Source organism: Pocillopora damicornis, chromosome 4 (genome assembly GCF_964200805.1).
Source record: "Pocillopora damicornis chromosome 4, jaPocDami1.2, whole genome shotgun sequence".
In the NCBI taxonomy this organism is placed as follows: domain Eukaryota; kingdom Metazoa; phylum Cnidaria; class Anthozoa; order Scleractinia; family Pocilloporidae; genus Pocillopora; species Pocillopora damicornis.
The window spans coordinates 15482002-15500113 of record NC_142673.1 but is presented as its reverse complement, the minus strand read 5'-3'; the positions used below and the strand labels follow the sequence as shown (position 1 = coordinate 15500113).

At 39.5% G+C, this 18112-nt stretch overlaps 2 protein-coding genes across 3 annotated transcripts in view; both read left to right on the top strand.

The window, feature by feature from the left end:
• The first annotated feature begins 1416 nt into the window (after positions 1-1416).
• LOC113671310 (uncharacterized) lies at positions 1417-5621 on the top strand. The gene is made up of 4 exons (XM_089202398.1): positions 1417-1557; positions 2351-2938; positions 3641-3755; positions 4799-5621. Exons 1-4 carry the CDS (start codon positions 1503-1505, stop codon positions 4914-4916), a joined length of 876 nt encoding a protein of 291 aa, XP_089058524.1. The 5' UTR covers positions 1417-1502; the 3' UTR covers positions 4917-5621.
• A 329-nt stretch (positions 5622-5950) lies between these two features.
• Positions 5951-18112, top strand: part of LOC113671314 (uncharacterized) — a 52070-nt gene continuing 39908 nt past the window's right edge. Inside the window, exons 1-11 of one of the 2 annotated variants that reach the window (XM_089202969.1) lie at positions 5951-6305; positions 9799-9827; positions 10212-10243; positions 11537-11594; positions 12410-12478; positions 13523-13567; positions 13914-13994; positions 14748-14825; positions 15628-15690; positions 16058-16111; positions 17832-17885. In XM_089202969.1, the coding sequence (XP_089059095.1) occupies positions 6245-6305; positions 9799-9827; positions 10212-10243; positions 11537-11594; positions 12410-12478; positions 13523-13567; positions 13914-13994; positions 14748-14825; positions 15628-15690; positions 16058-16111; positions 17832-17885 (624 nt within the window). In that variant the 5' untranslated portion in view covers positions 5951-6244. Of the gene's footprint in view, positions 6306-9798; positions 9828-10208; positions 10244-11536; positions 11595-12409; positions 12479-13522; positions 13568-13913; positions 13995-14747; positions 14826-15627; positions 15691-16057; positions 16112-17831; positions 17886-18112 lie in introns of both variants that reach the window. The other variant, XM_089202968.1, reaches the window with a different exon arrangement.

The window sequence follows — 18112 nt, the reverse complement described above, 5'->3', positions numbered from 1 at the left end:
TAGGGGAGTGTGGCCTGGCTCTGGGAACGTAATCGACTAGGAGGATAGAAGAAGGGCATGCGCAAAGTGGACAAATGACGTTAAGGTGTGATTAGGGATGTCTCTAATGGAGGTGGCCCAGGATGGAGACTGACACAGAACCATTTCACGACAAACTGCGGTCAGGACTTTCGAGTAAACAGTTATATGAGGACTTCGCTAGATAATTATGTTTTACGGTATAAATCGTTTTTTTTTTCTCGTTGTTTCGTCACTTCAGGATTTTGAATATTTCTGGGAAACGCACTTGCTTCGGTTTCGTTCATCAGCCTCTTCCACTCTTTCTATTTCTTCATTGATAACTTTCATTCTGTACAGTTTTCTCACTTGCCTTAGATATTTCCCATTCTGTGGTCGCCATAACACTAGAAGCCCACAATTAAATGGATTTTTTTAATTGAGAATCATGAGAGGTAGTTCAAAGTATCACTTTAAATAAAAGCAGTCACTTTCGTAAGTTCATTGAGTTCTCCTCCCCCCCCCCCCCTTCCCCCCCCCAACACTTTTTTATTACTCGTGCGGCTAGTAATTTGCAAGTTGATCGAATCTTGTTACGCTTTCGCTGTGAAAATCGCATGTTGGTCGCAAAAAAAGCTCGATTTTGACTGGAAATGGAAGACGAAGCCAACAATTATTCCACAGTAATGACTAACGAACGTATTTGAATGACTCGAGGGCGAACTGGTAAAGGTGGGGTCGAACTCGTTTTGCTTTAAGGGGCGAAGTCGCGAAGGTGATTGGAGGCGAACTGTTGTGAAATGTTGACCGCGAAAGGTCAAATAACTGCATTTTAACGGACTTTGAAAAGCTTTCGTATCGCTCTCAATCATTTGCCCAAAGAAATTTTTACAGTAATATTGAGAACATCTATTCGTAATTCTACCGCCCAAAGCTTAATCCATTTGAAGGTTTAGCACATGCTAAAAGTTAACTTTACTCACAAAGTACTTTTACTGAAGAGAAATGTATGCTTTCGAAATTAAATTATTTTACACGCAAAGAGGAACGCAGTGTTTACAAAAATCGTTTTGTGAGGTCTTATGAGGTTGAAAAAGAAGATTTGAGTGTTAAAAAGACGAGATTGTGATTCGTTTTTGAACACGAAGCCCGCAAACTTGTGCAATAATTTGCTGCTAAAAATGACGATTTTAACGGAATTTTGTTATTTGTATTTTTCTCTGAAATAAAATGATATTTTGCCAAAAAAAGTATCCAGTGATTTTAGTTATAGTCTTGCCTGTCTAATATTAAAATAAGAAAGAAATCGAATTTTTCACCCTTGCCACGAAATTTAGGATTTGTCTGATTTCTACAGACAAGCGCACTTAAAACGTTAATATTTAACTTGCTACCGGAAATCCGACTTTATTAATCCGCTGGGAACAACAGACAGAGTTACAATTTTCAGCACTACGAGTTCATGCTGCCACAGTGCTAATACGCGTGCTACCATTAATTTCAACATGTTAGTGAAGAATTTTCAAAAAATGGCTGTTATTTCTGTAGTTCTTTTTGCAAGTAAGTGATTTTTTTTATCCTAGAAACTATCTTGCTTGTTTGAATGCGACGTTAATGAACAAACATGATGAAATAGTTCGTTAGAAAACGTTTTCAGGAATGTCTCGCACGGAAATCCTAAGTTGTTGAGGTTTTTAGCTTACATTTTCGTTGGCAGAGTGTTGGGTTTTGTCGTAGAAAGAAGAGAGATTGATAACTTTAATTGTGCGGGCAATTGGAATTTAAATAAACCGTGAACGAATGAAGCCTTCATGAACGAGTTTTTGTATGAATGAATTTTAATGAGGCACTTCGTAGATATGTGAAAGTTGCATAATCAGTTGGTAAGAGGACCTCCTGGATTATCCGCGGACTCCTACCTCTCCCCGGTTCACTGAGTCAGTTTTTCGATTTTTAAAAGCTATGACAACCGTTCTTGTCATTTTGAATTCGTGCTATGTATCAGTGTGACAATTCCACATTCAAATTAGATGACTGGGTTTTCATAAAGCAAACATACCCAAGACGTAATTAAAACCACCTTTGTTTTTTGCGTCCAGCGTTATTCAGATTGTTTACTTCAATGCGATTTTCATGAATACATCAAAGAATTCGGAGTACATTTCCGCTTGTGTTCATGGCTGCGACGGAGACAGAAAATTCTTGATACATGGGAGCGATCGTTGAAGTACATACCTGTGTTCATTATTGTACACTTCATTTCTGGGTTTTACTGACCTCTAAGCTTGTGGTGAAGTTTTAACCGCAAATATTACTGACATTACTCTCTTTTGCGATTTTTAATTTTTCTCAGCTCTCCTGTTCACCCATGCTAGAAGCAGCTCAGGTCAAATCTCATCAAGACGAGTTTCCTCCCAGGGTTCTGTTGTGGTCTCTACTAATGCTAAACGGTCCTCATCTCCAGTTTCTCTTCCGGTCACCCCAAGTTTGAGTCTACAGCCCACTGGGCCGGATACTTCTTCCCTCTCTGTTAATAGCCACAAGACCTCCTTAGTTAGTCCAACCAGGTCTGTCAATGTTCAAACCAGTGTTGTCACTGTTCAAACCAGTGTTGTCATTGGTCAAACCAGTATAGTCACTGGTCAAACCAGTATAGTCAGTGGACAAACCAGTTCAGTCACTGTTCAAACCAGTGTTGTCACTGGTCAAAGCAGTACAGTCAGTGGCCAAACCAGTACAGTCAGTGGCCAAACCAGTACAGTCAGTGGCCAAACCAGTACAGTCGCACTTCAAACCAGTGTTGTCGCTGGTCAAACCAGTATAGTCAGTGGTCAAAGCAGTACAGTCGCTGATCAAGTCAATATAGTCAGTGGTCAAACCAATACAATTGATGTTTCGCCCACTCGAGCATCACCTGGTGTAAGTGCCTCAGTACCGACTGGTAAGTTCATTTCCCATTTCTTCTTTACTTGTCACGCAATTTGTTTGTTACACAACGCATTCCTGCACAGGTTCCTGATGACTCAAATTTTACAGATTGCTTGGTTTTGCTCAAGTTTGATTTCAACGCTATTATGCGATTATCACATCCCGAAATTGTTTTGGGAACACAACTCTTGTACAATTTTTTTCTACTTCCTGGCCAGTTTGGTTTTCTGTCTTTGTTTTTTTGTCTGTTTGGTTTGTCGTCCTTTGATTTTGTTATGACGGTTTTTCATAATGTTAAAATTTTATGCAGATGTTAATCCGTTCAAAAGGAACAACGGTGGCTGTGCGCACTATTGCACAAGACTTAACAGGGAATATAACTGCAGTTGTAGTTCAGGCTTTAAACTGAATGCCGACCGACACACCTGTACAGGTGTAACTGAACAAAATATCAAAGCAAAACGAAACAAAGTAAAAGATTATTGGCGAATTCCCATATCACGGGACTATTTCTTTAACCCTTTAACTCCCCGAAGTAATTAACATATAACTTCTCTCAAGGATATCCATACATTATCCAGCAAACAGGTAGTGAGAATAAGGGAAAGGGAACCTCAGGACCCACTCCCCTCCCCCCTTGTAGCTACGTCCATGGTAAGAGATGATATTTCTCAGAAATACAAACCTGCAGTAAATGGTGTTTTTTTTGTACTAGTCACCACAAGTTCGTCCCCAGAAGCTGCTCAAAGTCCCTACTGGGGATGGGTCGTCTTTGGAGTTGCCGTAGCACTTGTTCTTCTATCCATCGTCATGTTAATTCTCGGAGTAATGTGAGTACATTATTATCTAATAGGACCTTTTTGTAAATAGTTGACCATCTCTTCCCGTAAAGTAGGATCCTAGTGACACCAGTATTTCGTATTGCTAGCTGGGCTTGGGTGATCGTCGTTTCATGATATCACAGCAATCTAAGTCTATGTTGCTTAGGGTACGGACCTATTTGACGAGATCTCTGTACCCATGCTGGTTATGAGTGTTAGGTTTTTAGGCATACAATAACTAACAACTAGTTGTCCCATTTTGTTATTGCAAAGTGCTTAGAAAGACTCTCAACTACTACTTTTTTCGGTGTTCGTTTCCCGTTTGTTGTAAACCATAGAGCTTCTTTCCAATTTATTTCAACAAATCGTCTGTTGACGTAACATTCTTTAAGCCCTAAACTCCCATGAGTGACTATATGAGTGAGTGAATGTATATTCATAGATATATATACATAGAATTTGCGCCTTAGAAGTCATAAATTATTATTATTAATTATTAATTATTATGAGTGACCAAAATAGAGTTCTCCTTACGATGTCAATACCATATCAAGCAGACAAGTGATAACAATAGAGAAAAATGACAATTAATTAATTGTTAGTTGACCAAATGACAAATTCTCCGAGCCAACTTCTTACAAATTGTTCAGCATACAGTAAGGAGAATTGCTAATGAGCTCTTGGGAGTAAAATTGTTAAAAGCCATTTTTTTTCATCAAGGAAAGTTTCCATTCGGTTCATTCTTGGGTTTTCATACCAAACCGCATGACTACTTTGGCAAGCGCTTCCTCTTGTGTTTGCGCGCGCCTTCTTCCTTGCGGGCGCTGTTCTGAATCAATCGCAGTTGGTTTAATCGAGCGCCAACGAGGCTACGCCAGTGTCGTTCCAAGGGTCTCTCCTCCTTTCGCCAGAAAGACCTTGCATGGGAGTGAGGTTGATCGAGCGCTTATCATTGTAGGCTAGCTTAAATTCATCTCGAGAATACTTGCTGTCTTACTCACTTACTTAGGGATTAAGGATTGATTAGCTTTTCAATGTAATTTTCTACGCAGTTCCAAGCGAGTGATGAACAATAGGAAAAGACGAGAAATTTCAGGAGTCCGTGAGCTGACTGAATTAAGTACTACTCATCCAGTGGCGGAACCCAGTCCCGTTGAAATCGAGCCTTGAGTGGAGAAACAATAACTTACTGTTAATTTGTGATTGTGAAACCGACGACATTTCTTGTCCCGTCCCGAGAACCGCGATCCTTCATGCGATGTTATCGCTTGGTTCTTGATCATTAGATCGATAGAGTGGGCGTGCTAAATGTGACGGAGGTCTGGGAAGAGATAGCAAGAGATAGCCTGCAAAATTCCTCCCCATATACCCGCCATTTTTGCTGACTGGTGTTATCGGTAGTAACCACAAAGAGTCTAAAAGAGTCTTACATTCTGAATAAAACATCACTTCCTTGACATCTAAATGGCTGTTTATACAAGTAAGTTGGGAAAATTCAGGAAAAACGACTTTCTATTAAACCGAAAGTAACGATTCTACGGCCGTCTGGTAACTTCACCTTGCGATATTTAAAAATTGAGGAAACTAAGAAGTTAAAAGTCGTGCGTACATATTTTTGCTTTGTTACGTTTTGTACCACTTTTGGCCGTATAGAGGAGATTATTTTTCATTAAAAAAGAGTCGTCTTTATAATGTTCATCCGCCCACTGTCTGTGCAAATTAAAAGGAAAGATAACATTCTAGTGGCGTTTGCTCTGCTAGGCACGTCGAATTTTTATCGCCTCCATAAAAATAAATGATTTTTGTCTGTTGTATTAAGTAGATTTGAAACAAAAACGACTGAGGTAACTTTCGATTGAACCATTTTAGTTGGCATTATTAGTCTTTGTCGTGATATTCGTGCTATTCTCGTCGCGCACTGTCGGGGGAAGGGGGAAGCGGGGGAAGCGGGGGAGTTCAAGTTGGGGTATACTTATTGCGTGACATTTGTGCGAAGCGATTGTTACTCATTTTTTAAAATTTTTTATTTTCTTTATCTTTTTGCGGTCGTTAGAATAAAAAAGATGCTGTCACGAATTTTTTGAGAATGATTTGATCGGAAAATGAATTAAAAAATGAAGTAGGAGCTACTCAAAATGTTGCTACTCTTATTGGCGTTGTGAGCATGCGCGCGGACGTAACCTGAACCCCGTCGACGTCGTTACCTGGAGAGAAAGGGGCATTTTACCGAGCGAACACGATACCCTGAGAGATCTGATCTTGCAAAGTATGTAGTAGCTCTCTCTAATACCACGCGAGCGAGTCAGCACTTGGGCATTCCTTATTAAGGGTAGGCCTTAGCTAAGTTCAATTCCGGTAAAAGCAAGATTTTGGACTCGTTGGTGTGGCGTATTCCCTTTCCATGCTACAGTTTCTCTGATCAATATTGCATTGGACCTTCACGTTCCTATTGAGCTTTGGAACTGTTGAAGTCAGCAACGTCGACTTCGGATAACAAAATGGTTCTAGCGCGACTTCTTGTATTTTCGTTATGGTTTGCGAGCTTCTTCACGTCGCAAGGTTAGTAAAATACACAAGTGTCTATAAGGTATTTCTTGAGATTCTAAAAGCAATCGGGTTTATTAGGTAGCCGATAGCATCTGTGAGAAAAACACACACGCTCACCACCAAATGAAATGAACAGCAGCATTCACTGAATACAATGCTTGCTTGTTTGTTACAATTGTGTGTGTGTCACAACAGCTCACTTGTGCTGAGTTGTCGCGAGAAAAGTTCTTTCTCTCATCTTCTGTGAAGTAACTGTTAAGCTGAAGGGGTTAATTATGTACTATTTTACTAAGAGACTCGCAGCTCGAAGATTCAAGTGTGAACAAAACGAAGGTGTCTGGAGATTCACACATTTATTTCAAGACACATCCGTCTGGCACAGGATCGGTTTGGGGCATAACTTAATTCTTTCTCTTCTTTCGTTCATATCTGAAACAACGCATTATTTCATTGCAGTTAAGCTTTTGAATTTTATTTTGAATGGATTTTTCTCTGAATTTAGTGATTTTCTATTTAAGGATCAAACATCCTCACTGTAACAATAAAGCGTTGATAAATATTTTTTCACGCCTCTATATGAGAGTTAACTTCTTGATTTAAAAACTGAATAAAGAAGGAAAACATCGGAAAATACCGAACATTTTAAAATGCATTATCGTACTATATGTTTGGAAATTCAAGGCTTTGTTAAGCGCTGACCCAAGGTTTACGCGCGTCTCTGTTGGAAAGACAGAAGAGCTCTAAAGTCGTAATAAAATTTTCCACCAGATTAAGTTACCAACCTGGGCTTACGTGGGAAATCTTACCATGCTCTGGTCACTCCAAATGGATGTATTTCTTACCTATCGCTACAAAGGTCCTTTTGATAAAAACTTCTAGAATATTACCCCAATATCTAGCGTGGTAATCGAGTCGAGACATTACTTGAGGTAAAATATGAAAATTGTGAAATACTCTGTGAAATATTTCTCAGAATGAATGGAATAATGCCTCGTTTGTGGAAATGGCGTGACACGTGCATCATCAGAAAGATGTGAACGTTGCTATCTTTCTCTTAAGCGATTTGTGAGCAAAAGTCGGTTACGACTGAAATATTTTCCTTTCTTTTTAGAATAAGCTGTCTTCTATTTATTTCTTGGATCTCTTAGATTCCAAGAATAATAGTTGGCGAAATCGTGGGTGAATTTCACCATTCGCTTTTGCAGTAACGACTTTTCAAGGGTTTCTCCCGTATGCTTAACGCTGCGTGATCTTTCACTTTGTTCGTTAGCTTGCAACTTTCATGGACGATAAACAGGCGCCGATGGATCCCTACATGCCACGATTTCCAAAAAATAGGAAACTTTCGGTAAAAAATGTTTTCTTTAGAACCGGATCTTTGGCTAAAACGATTGAAACATAACGAGCTTTCGACTGCCTGAATTGCAGTTTTAGACTGGTGAAATGTGAGTGACAAGAGGCGGAAATATTTTGAATAAAAATGCGTGAAATTGTGAAATAATAGTGCAAATGGTATGAATGTCTGTTCAAAAGAATGTTGTCCAGGTATTGGACACGAATTATTGTCTGCATTGGGAGTCAGTTTGGTATGCCACCTTAATCAGTGATAGAAACGTTTTCAAAGTCAAGACCAGGCATGATTTGCAATCCTTGAGCCTTTGGTCGCTATTTTTCTGTTGTTGAAAGTTCTGCCCGTTTCTCCCATGTAGCACCACGAACAATAGGCACAAAGAATTGTGTATACGACGTTTGTCTGCGAATCGTGCGAAGGTCGAAACTTCGAAATCGGGAACTGTTGCAAGGCTGTGCTCTAAGGAAAATTTCAGGGAGCCCTTCGGGCTCCCAAGCGTTTTAGCTTGGGTGCCCAGGCCTAAAAGATGGTCGCCCAAATCAAAATTTCGGGGAGCCCTTCGGGCTCCCAAACATTTTATCTGAGGTGCCCGGGCCTCCTAGTTGGTCACCCAAATTAATAAATCAGTCAGTTAATTATTAAAAATTAAACAAACTGTTTTCGTAACGAGTCAAATAGAACTATGTGCATTTAGTTATTGTTTTTATGTTCATGAAACATCGTATCCTTTGACCTCCTGAAAACCTATCATCACTTATAGTCAAATAATTATTTAATTCACACTTACAGAAGCAGTGCAAAACTATTTTTTGAAAAATGAATAGTATACATATACCAAAGATAATCTGATAAACCTAAAACTGTCTCATTGAAGTTCAATTCAAAGCATTATGTAAGCTTAGCAAAACACTATTTCGTTTGAACTCTCTATACTTAATTCTTTAGAAATTCTTTAGACAGAGTTTAAATTGGAATTACAAATTACAAACTACGGTAGATCAATACTGTCAACGATGTAAATCATCTTTTATGAATTAGAAATATGAACATTTTAAACAAAATTGTACAGTGATCCATTAAACACTCGCAGACACGGCAGTAAAAAGCCGGCTAAAATATTAAAAGAGCGACTCCCGTGTTTATTCAGCGACTTATTAATCGCCGACCGTACTTTACGCCTATCAGAGCAGAAGTAACAACTTCTTTTGAAAAACTAGCTGATGAGCCATCCCAATTTAAAGGAAAAATTTTAATGCTATTGGAAAAGCCGTTAAAATCGAAAACTGTGCAGCTAGTCAAGTTCAAAGTCAAGGATTATGCTACATGTGAATTCACGTGCAACGACCTTTGAACATCAACGCGCGCTCGATGGAACAACATTTTCTTTTAAAAGAACGACTCCCGTGTTCATTTAGCGATTTATTAATCGTCGACCGTACTTTACGCCTGTCAGAGCAGAAGTAAGTAACAATTGCTTTTCAAAAACTAACTAACGAGCCATCCTAATTTAAAGGAAAAATTATAATACTATTTGGAAAAGCGGTTAAAATCGAAAACTGTGCAGCTTGTCACGATCAAAGTCGATGATTATGTTACACGTAAATTCACGTGGAACGACCTTTGAATATCAACGCGCGCCCGATTGAACAACATTTTCTTTTTTTTTTTTGACTGTAAATCAAGAAACCAACACCAGCCAGTCGCCCGGCCGGGCGACCAAGAAAATATTTTCAGTCGCCCGAGGCCAAATGTTAGTCGCCTCAGGCGACCGGGCGCCGTTAGAGCACAGCCTTGTGTTGTTGTGGGGTGATGAGCGGTTTGTTTACAACTGTAACGTGATGTTTTTTGAGGACGCGTGTCAAGAGTTATGCCTTTCATCAAAGAAATAACCGAACCCTTGACACGCGAATAAAAAAAATTATCCTCTAATAGACTTAGAACAACGACAGACTAGAAATTTACGATTTGGAGACTGAAAACCTTTTTTCATAAATACTATCGTTACCCATTCATAAAGAAAAATTGTATGATCACAATTTGCTAACCTCTGACCCACTTTACTGAAAGCTGCGTGATTGGTAGTACAGTCTGTAATGCATAGCATTTTCCACTTATGACTTGCGTTGTTTTGACATGCTCGTGTTCCTTCAACAGCTGTGCCGATAGATGATGAAAGTGAAGAGGTGAGACTCGCTGATTTTTAATGATTTTGGAGAAACATCAGACAAACTCGGTTTTCATTTTTGCGCTGCTACCTCGACGGCAGCGGGGATCTTGCTCTATAATGTCACGCAACAGCTCAGTGACATGCGAACAGTCGACCTCGCTGCCAGTGTCGTTTCTCCCAAGGAAGAGATAGGACCCTGGTAGCCAGGTTGTGCGAACTGTTTCCGCATAAACTAATGAGAAATACGCCAAATTTTGCCTGACATTTACCCTTAAATTCATTTTAAAAGGAAAATTCTGATTTTTTTTTTTTTTTTTTTGCACTGGTGACGTTGAAGAAATTTGCTGCAAAACGCTAGGTCTACAAACTTAATTTATAATTTGTTTAAATTGCTCAACAGATCCTGAGCAGAAGCCGGAGGCAAGCGGCTGAGTAAGTGTCTAACAATCAACAGTTAACGTTAGGACTGTTGACCTAGGTTTAGAACTGGAAGCTGAACACACAAAGGGAAGACCACACTTTTCCGACACTCACGATAAAATGTTACATATCTCAATTGAAGCCTTTACACCCTAACATCGCCTTCTACTTTTAGCATTGATCTCTTTTGTATGTAATGATCTTGTCCTTTCTCAATGTATTAATTTTCAAGTAAATGTATATATGTATATGTTTTTTCTCATGTTTATTATTTTATGTTGTATATATATATGTGTATATGTAAACTCTACTCAACCTAGATTAGCTATGCTATTTGCGGTGTACAGTTACCTCTCTTTCATCAGTTAACTTTCATTAGTTAGTTAATAATAGGTAATAGTTAATAATAGATATCAGTATCCATATTCCCCATACTCTTCTCAATACATTTGCTTTTGTGTTGAGAAGGAGAATTTTTTTAACAATCAAAGCTTCTAAGGTTGGCGATCTTTTCCTTTATTCTCATGATCTTAGTATGATTCAGTAGTAATATTTGTAGGAGAAATCAGTGACAAACATGTAAATTCTCCCTACAATATCCAGTCATTATCCAACAAACAGGTGATGAGACTACTCAAATTTATCAGGTAGAAGTTGTTACCTGTATCTAATACCAAATTCTCCTAACTGAGAGAAGGAGAGAATTAGAAGCCAGATCTTGGGAATTAAAGGGTTAACGCTATTTCAAAGGGAAGCGCTTTTTGAAATAGCTTTAAACTGAGCGTAACCATTAACCTTTAAAACTTAAAGACTGACAAGCATCTAATTTTTCTTTACAATATTACTGCTGAATCATCATGGCATAGCTAACGATGACTAAGGGTTCTCATGTAGCAAGATGTAGATTATACATGTTCTGAATGTTTACACTCAATGATCTTAGTTTGCTACTCGTGTTAGCTTACAAGCTAGTCCTCATTATTACCGCTGCAAATCGCGCATTTTTCCGCCCGCGGGAAGATTTGAGATGAGTCGGGGAAAGGTCTGCCGGAGTCTGGCGCTGATTCATCATTATCAGTCCCGGACCCCTTACAGACCTCTCGGTGGCTCGCGTTGCTCCAGGCCTCCATACTTTCCTGCGGGTGGAGAAACGCGCGTCCTGCAACGCTCTTAATAGGGGCCTGCTCGTAAGATACCCTGCTTGTTAACAGGAAAAATAGCCTTTTTTTTGGATATGTAGTCAACTGACAATCACCTTGGTATAGAATTAATTGTTTTTGCTTTTTCTCTTTTGTCGTCTCGTAGTTCGAGGACTTACCGACTTCCTTTTAATCCACCACCCTCTGAAATATTCTTTAATTCGGTAAGTGGACAGAGACTGTCGACCTTGTCACATTTCATGAGTCACTACCGTTCGATTTTAGAGGTAGTGACAGGTTCTAGGTCATTGGTGACAAACTTAGAGACGATCAAAAACGAAAAATTTATTAAAGGTTTAGAAAGGAAACGCGCATCTTGGCACGGGCGAGGACCTCCCTCGCGCGTGCCGGTCTAAAAATATCTTTTTTAAAATTTTTTCGGAAGTGCTTTACGCAGCCCACTATTTAAAGGAAGAATATATACGTTCTGAAAATTTTACGGGAAACGTCACAGTTCATTAGGAATAAAATATTAACACTGAAATCGATGGTCGAATATTCATTTTGGGAAAACGCTGTCCAATGTACAAATTGCCGGTTGGTTATGGATATTTTGACAATTTATATGTACCCTACACATGAACAAGTGCGTCGCACATTTTGCCTTTTTGACACAATTATCTGCACTCGCCTCCCAACATATGGTAACCTGAATGTAGGCTGGCTAATTTGGTTTTATCGATTGAGTTGATAGCCTAAATTGGCCACCGTAAATAGTTTCTATAGCTGACGTTTCGAGCGTCAGCCCTACGTTAAAGCGAATTATTCGCTCTGATAAAGGGCCAACGCTCTAAAAGTCAGCTTTAGAACTCTTTGCGGTGGTTAATTTACATGATCAACTCAGATGATCGAACCAAATTATATTGTAATGTCTCCAACCACAGTTTCTTTAGAAACTTACCTTCTTGATTCATTTGAACGTAGGCTGGAAAGGAAAAAATGAAAACGGAAATGACGATTTTTGTTATCTTTATGACAGACCCTACCACCCAAAGGAGAGCCAGGAAATCCGGGACGACAGGGATTACCAGGCGTCCCTGGATTTTCAGTAAGTATTATCGTGTGCATGTTTATCTTATGTTCGCCTCGAGGCAGTCATTAATGGAAAGCCTTGCACGAGAGGAGAAGTGCGCAAAAATAAAATTGGAATCTGTCTACTCACACGAATACGCAAACTGAAAAAAAATTTACGCCTGTTGTGAAGGTGTATTATGATTATAATCAGACATTTATTCTTCATCCGTTTCTGATGGCGAACTTTTTACCTAAGAGATAATTTGCTTCCTTCGTCAGAAGGAATGACGAAAGGCTAACGTTAGCTCTTTAAACCTTTTACGATGGTTATTTTACATTATCAACACAGTAAATAAAAACAAAATGATCTTGTAATACCCCCACCGACGCAGCACCGCAGTTTTTTCAAAAACTTCCCCTCGTTTCATGTGAAAGCTTTCCTTCGACGCCTCGTTACTGTGGGCAAAGAAACAACTGTGATGGTTCAGGTTCCCAAATGTCTAAGGCCTGGTTTCCATATAGTCAGCCGGATCGTCTCGATCGCCTCGGTTTTCAAGACGACTTAAAGAAATCTGTCTTTGAATATAAATTGTGATACCATCTTTTACCTTGGGAGCCTACACTATGATGCATCTTTGAATCCGATGCTTCATCTTTGGATTAGATTTAATAAACAAAAAAAAAAAAAGAAAAAATTTGCAAACAACTAGATATAATTACGCCTTGCGCGCTTTCCCAAGAAGACGACTGCCACACAAGCCAGCGAGATTTCCTTTGTAGGCATGTCAATCAGATGAAGCCTAGATCCCAAGCGTTCTCGACTTGCTTTAGCCTGGGCCCCTTGTGGGCCTTGACACCATCTCGCCAAGTAAGTAAGGTGTGGTCTCTCGCTCACTTCGTCTCAGAATTTGTGCGCGCAACGGGGCTAAGAGAACGCAAGTGAAGAGGCTACTACCGAGGAATTTAAGTTGGTCTTGAAGCAGTTACAGTCTTTATTATGACTAAATTTGTAAAACGACCTTAAGTAAAACAGCCCTTAGCGTCTGTAGTGGTTAAAATGTTTCCTTTTTTTTTACAGGGTTCACCTGGTGACCCCGGAAGTCCAGGTGTTATTGGAAAACCGGTATGATAACATTTCGGATGGAGATAACTAAAACTGAATTATGGGAAGAAGACAAAAAAACGCAGTAGCGCTTTATGATCGATTACTTTTAAGCTTAGCGCTTGTTTACAGCAAATAGGAATTAAAGTTAGCTTCTTAATTTTCTACTTTCTTTCTTTTACATTCACTAACGTTTTGAAATTGCGATATACTGGATCTTGAGTTCAGCAAATATATCTCCCACACGTATGCAACATTTCAAACTATAACTAGTTGGTATAATATGCCAATTAACTAGTAAATCATTCACGGCGTAAGTATCAAACGTGCGGAGAAATCTTCTGACCTCCATTTTTTCCATTTATAGGGGAATATCGGATCTCAAGGAGGCAAGGGGCCCCCGGGTCCTCCCGGAGGTGCAGGTCCGTCGGGTATTACACTTATCGGGGTAAGTGCTGAGTAGCTGGTATGAAAAACGATTTTTCTGCTTTTTGTACTTTGCAGGATTAATTCTACTTTTGAGGTCGATCCATGCTCCATGGAGATCACACTGATCACATGCGTAAGAACAAGTCTTACCTCATCGTTGAGTGAAAAATTCATTTTCAGTGAGGCTCTGCCGTCCAAGCGGAAAATGTTTCGCTAATATATTATCGCGTCTGGTGTCATGGATAACATTCCACAACACCATAGTAGATTTCTCAAGGAACTGACGTTGTTTTGTTACCTCAACTTGCTTTATCAAAAGTTTGTTTTATTTTTTTTTCGCGTGTTCGCGTCACGGACTTGCCCTGTCGCTCGATTCCATTCTTGGTTCTCAGATTCTCTTCAATCAAATATTTTGATTCAGTCTGAACAGTCAGTTGATCATCATCACATGTAAGCTCACAAACTTGCCTGAGATTTCCCTATCGACAGGCTTAAAATTCCTTGCTCTGTATTAATATCTATACAGTGAATAGCGCAGTAGGTTTTGTAAGCACATCCACTGGATAGCGTTTCCATAATGTAAAGCGTTATCCACCCTTTGAAAATTTGGGTCAAGGCTGATGACAGGTTATCGTCATTGGGTGTTACTGTGTCGTCACGCAACTTTTCCTTCTTATGGTTTGAATCTTGCGTGATGAGTGACAAGTGAAAGAAATAGTATTCAGCTATTTTAGGGAATGTTTAAAGCTACTCTTGTCTATTGTTTGATTAGGCACCAGCAGGAACACTCTTGTCACAGGATGAAATTGACCAGATCGTGCAAATTTGGCAATCTATGCAGCGACAAAAGGTTTGTCAACATTCTTCAGTCCCACAGAGGGGGGCTGGTTTTATGTCAATGTGTCGCACCATATAGAGCGTTTTTCGATTGAGTGTCGTTAGAAAAAAAATCAAATTTATCATACGGCCAATCAGAAGAAAGGAAGATACCCTGAAGAGCCAATGAGAACTCAAAGTAAAAACCAGCAAACCGCCTAAAGCGCGGGAAAAAATGCGAATGACCAAGACGCGATTGGGTTAAGTTTTAACTACGATCGATAGTAGCGCGAGTTTTCTGGACCAATCATAAAGCGAAGAAAAATGTAACCAAAACAATCCCGGCTCATTTTCGACACTCAGTTGGAAAAAGCTACATTTGAATATATTAATTTCTTTTGAAACCGCGTGATGTCTTTGTTGTCAGGAAAGGTAAGTTTTTCATTGGACCTTGTTAACAATCATGTTTTTACAGCTCTCTAAGCTCACATACTGACCTATTTTCACAAAACCAATCTCAAGGCGTAGAAGCGCACAATTTTTTAGGATTTTTAATAACTAAAGGCGGTCTGACTTCGTCTCTCTCTTATGTTTCATGCACTACTTATATCAATAGCAGAGATTGTTATTAAAAGTTAAAGGATATTGTTTGGAAGTATCGCGGTGCTCAAAGCGTTCTAATCTTCTTTACGTTCGAACAACTAGTAATTTCTGTCTAACAGGTGAACAAGGTGCAGCTGCTAGAAAAAAATTCCTCTGATATAAAAACAAACGTAAAAAATGGAACGAAACTACCACCTGGTGAAATTTGTTACGAATTTTTCTTATCTTTGAAGGGAACTTATGGAAGGATAGGTGCCGCAGGTCTTCCAGGAGAGCCGGGAGAAACTGGTAACCAGGTAGGGCCTAAGTATCAAATTTACACGCGATTTGGACTACTATTCGTTTGATGAGCTACGTTCGTGTTCTTTAAGTTACGGGAAAAAAATCCACCAATATCCTGTTTTTGTTAATCTTGCCATCACCTAAGCGTAATTTTGTGTTACCCGTGAATGGGTAAAAAATGTCCTTGTTTTTCTGCCTAATCTATGTCATGTTTATATCATTTTTAATAGACATAGTATAAATTTGTTCAATGCCGTAGTTAGTTCATGAAATTTCCTCTGACGTAGACGAGCGTCTTGATGTTCCATTATGATATGTTTTGTGTCCAAAAAAGGACACACGTGGACACTGTTTGCGATTTAAATCTCTGCTTGTTTCCAGGGCCTTCAAGGAGAACGCGGACCCCGTGGTGCTAAGGGAAATCAAGGAGAACAGGTGGGTTGTGTGTATGACACGAGGGGATATTCCGTTGACAAGTTTGTAATGCAACACTAAGTTGACTGGAGGCAGTTAGAGTGCATTTCGGTTGAATGTTATTAAACTAAAATCTAAATGATCACGAAGCCCATTGAAACAAAGGAGAGTATCACATGGGGCAAGACTGAATTAAAAGGAAGTCTCCCTGAAGCGCAAGAAAACGCGACAGGCCAAATCCCGGTTGATTTAACCGTTAGATCTGATTGATTAAAAAAGAGGAGTTACCGTAATTTCCGGTCGTTTACCCGCACGGCCGATTACCCGCACCGGCCGATTATTGCATACGGCGAAAAAAAAAGTCACCAGATTACCCGCACTGGTGGATAACCCGCACGTTGTTATTCAACTTTTTGGTGGCGAAAACGTGACATTAAGGTGATACATTTCATTCTTTTAAAAGTTGTCTGATCCAACTTTCGAAAACTTCGAAGCGTCTTTGTCGAGTTTAAAGGTCAAAGAAATTCAGACGCGTGCACAATTCTGTGTCAATATTAGCATGTACTTTATTGATAAGATTATGCAGTAAAAACACTAGCGGCCCATGCCCAAACCTCAACGTTTCATACTTGACAGAATGCGAATTTGTGGCCACATTTTGTGCGAGCGATCGTTCAGCGCCATGTTGATTTGTTGAAAAAAAGCTGGGTGAGTATTAAAAGTTGAATTATAAAGTACTGTCGGCGATTTCTGAAAAAATCGACATCTCCGGTTCTATTGGGCCTAACAAGTCCCTTAAAACGGGAAATTTCTCTTTAGCTCAAGCTAGTGTTAAATGGAAATTTGTTACTGATGCGCCGGATATCTTTGGATAATTTTTGTCACCATCAAGGTTTTGTTTTCACGCGTGCCGATAATAATTAATTTTGTTCGTCGCGCAACTAATTATGCGTGAAATAAACTCGAGTCGGCATCATGTTTTCGTGCCGCTTTGCGGCACTATTAACACAATAAAATTTACTTGAGAGGTGGAAACGCATGTTGGTGATATTTTTTTTTTCAATTCAACTACCACTGGATTTTAAAATTGTCACATAACCCGCACCTCCCTATTACCCGCAGTCGCGCGCGTTTAATGCAAAATCAACAGATTACCCGCGGGTAAACGACCGGAAATTACGGTAGTTTTCTGGACCTATCACAATTATGTTTAACACTCGGTTGAAAATTGTTTTAACGCACTGCAAGCGGAATTGGGCGAAACATCATCCACATTGGTTCTTAAGGTTGTCCCGCAATTTTCCATGAAATGGCAAAAGGACAGCTGCGAAGTAGACCAGCCTGAGTGTCGAGTGAACAAATTTACTTAGGGGCAGACGTCTGTTTTAGTTCCCCTGTTTAATTTTCACCGAAATTGTTTATAGGTCATCTCTTGAGCGCACATCTTTCTGGTCAATTTACTGGTGAAAAATTGCGCATTTGGTATGGTCGAGTTGGGTACCACGAATGTTAAGTTCTATGCTGATCAGCCTTTTAATCTTATCTTAACCATCCCTCTCATTATTGAACGATGCAGCGCCTGTTCGGGGCAGGGAAGTTACTTTCGCTGCGATGTTTGAATTAAGAAAATTCTGAATTTGATGTGTGTTGCAGCTCGTCGTTGTAAGAATTCCTCTTTCAATCAGACTTCACTAGTCTAGGGTGAGTTTGCCCTCTAACGGTTGGGATTGTTTGTTTCTAGGGTATCACAGGTGATGTCGGACCGACAGGAGACCCAGGGAGACCTGGAAAGGACGTAAGTATCTTACCTTCAATAAGCTTGCGTTCAATAAGATGAATGTTGTTGTAAATTATACATAGTTGACTTCCTTTTGAGGCATTTTACTTTTTGCCACAAAATATGCTATTAAAACATTTTGAAGAAGATCATTTAGACGACTGCGTTACATGGCAACAGCACAGCACGCCAGGCAGTAAAAATTGAGTGATCGAAACAATTTAACAGCTGCAGGCTTCTCTTCT

Excerpts from the sequence above, each read along its gene's own strand:
- LOC113671310 (XM_089202398.1), top strand. The coding sequence starts at position 1,503 with ATGTTAGTGAAGAATTTTCAAAAAATGGCTGTTATTTCTGTAGTTCTT. Across the intron at positions 1,558-2,350 it reads TTCTGTAGTTCTTTTTGCAA|CTCTCCTGTTCACCCATGCT; the intron begins GTAAGTGATTTT and ends AATTTTTCTCAG. Across the intron at positions 2,939-3,640 it reads AAGTGCCTCAGTACCGACTG|TCACCACAAGTTCGTCCCCA; the intron begins GTAAGTTCATTT and ends TTTTTGTACTAG.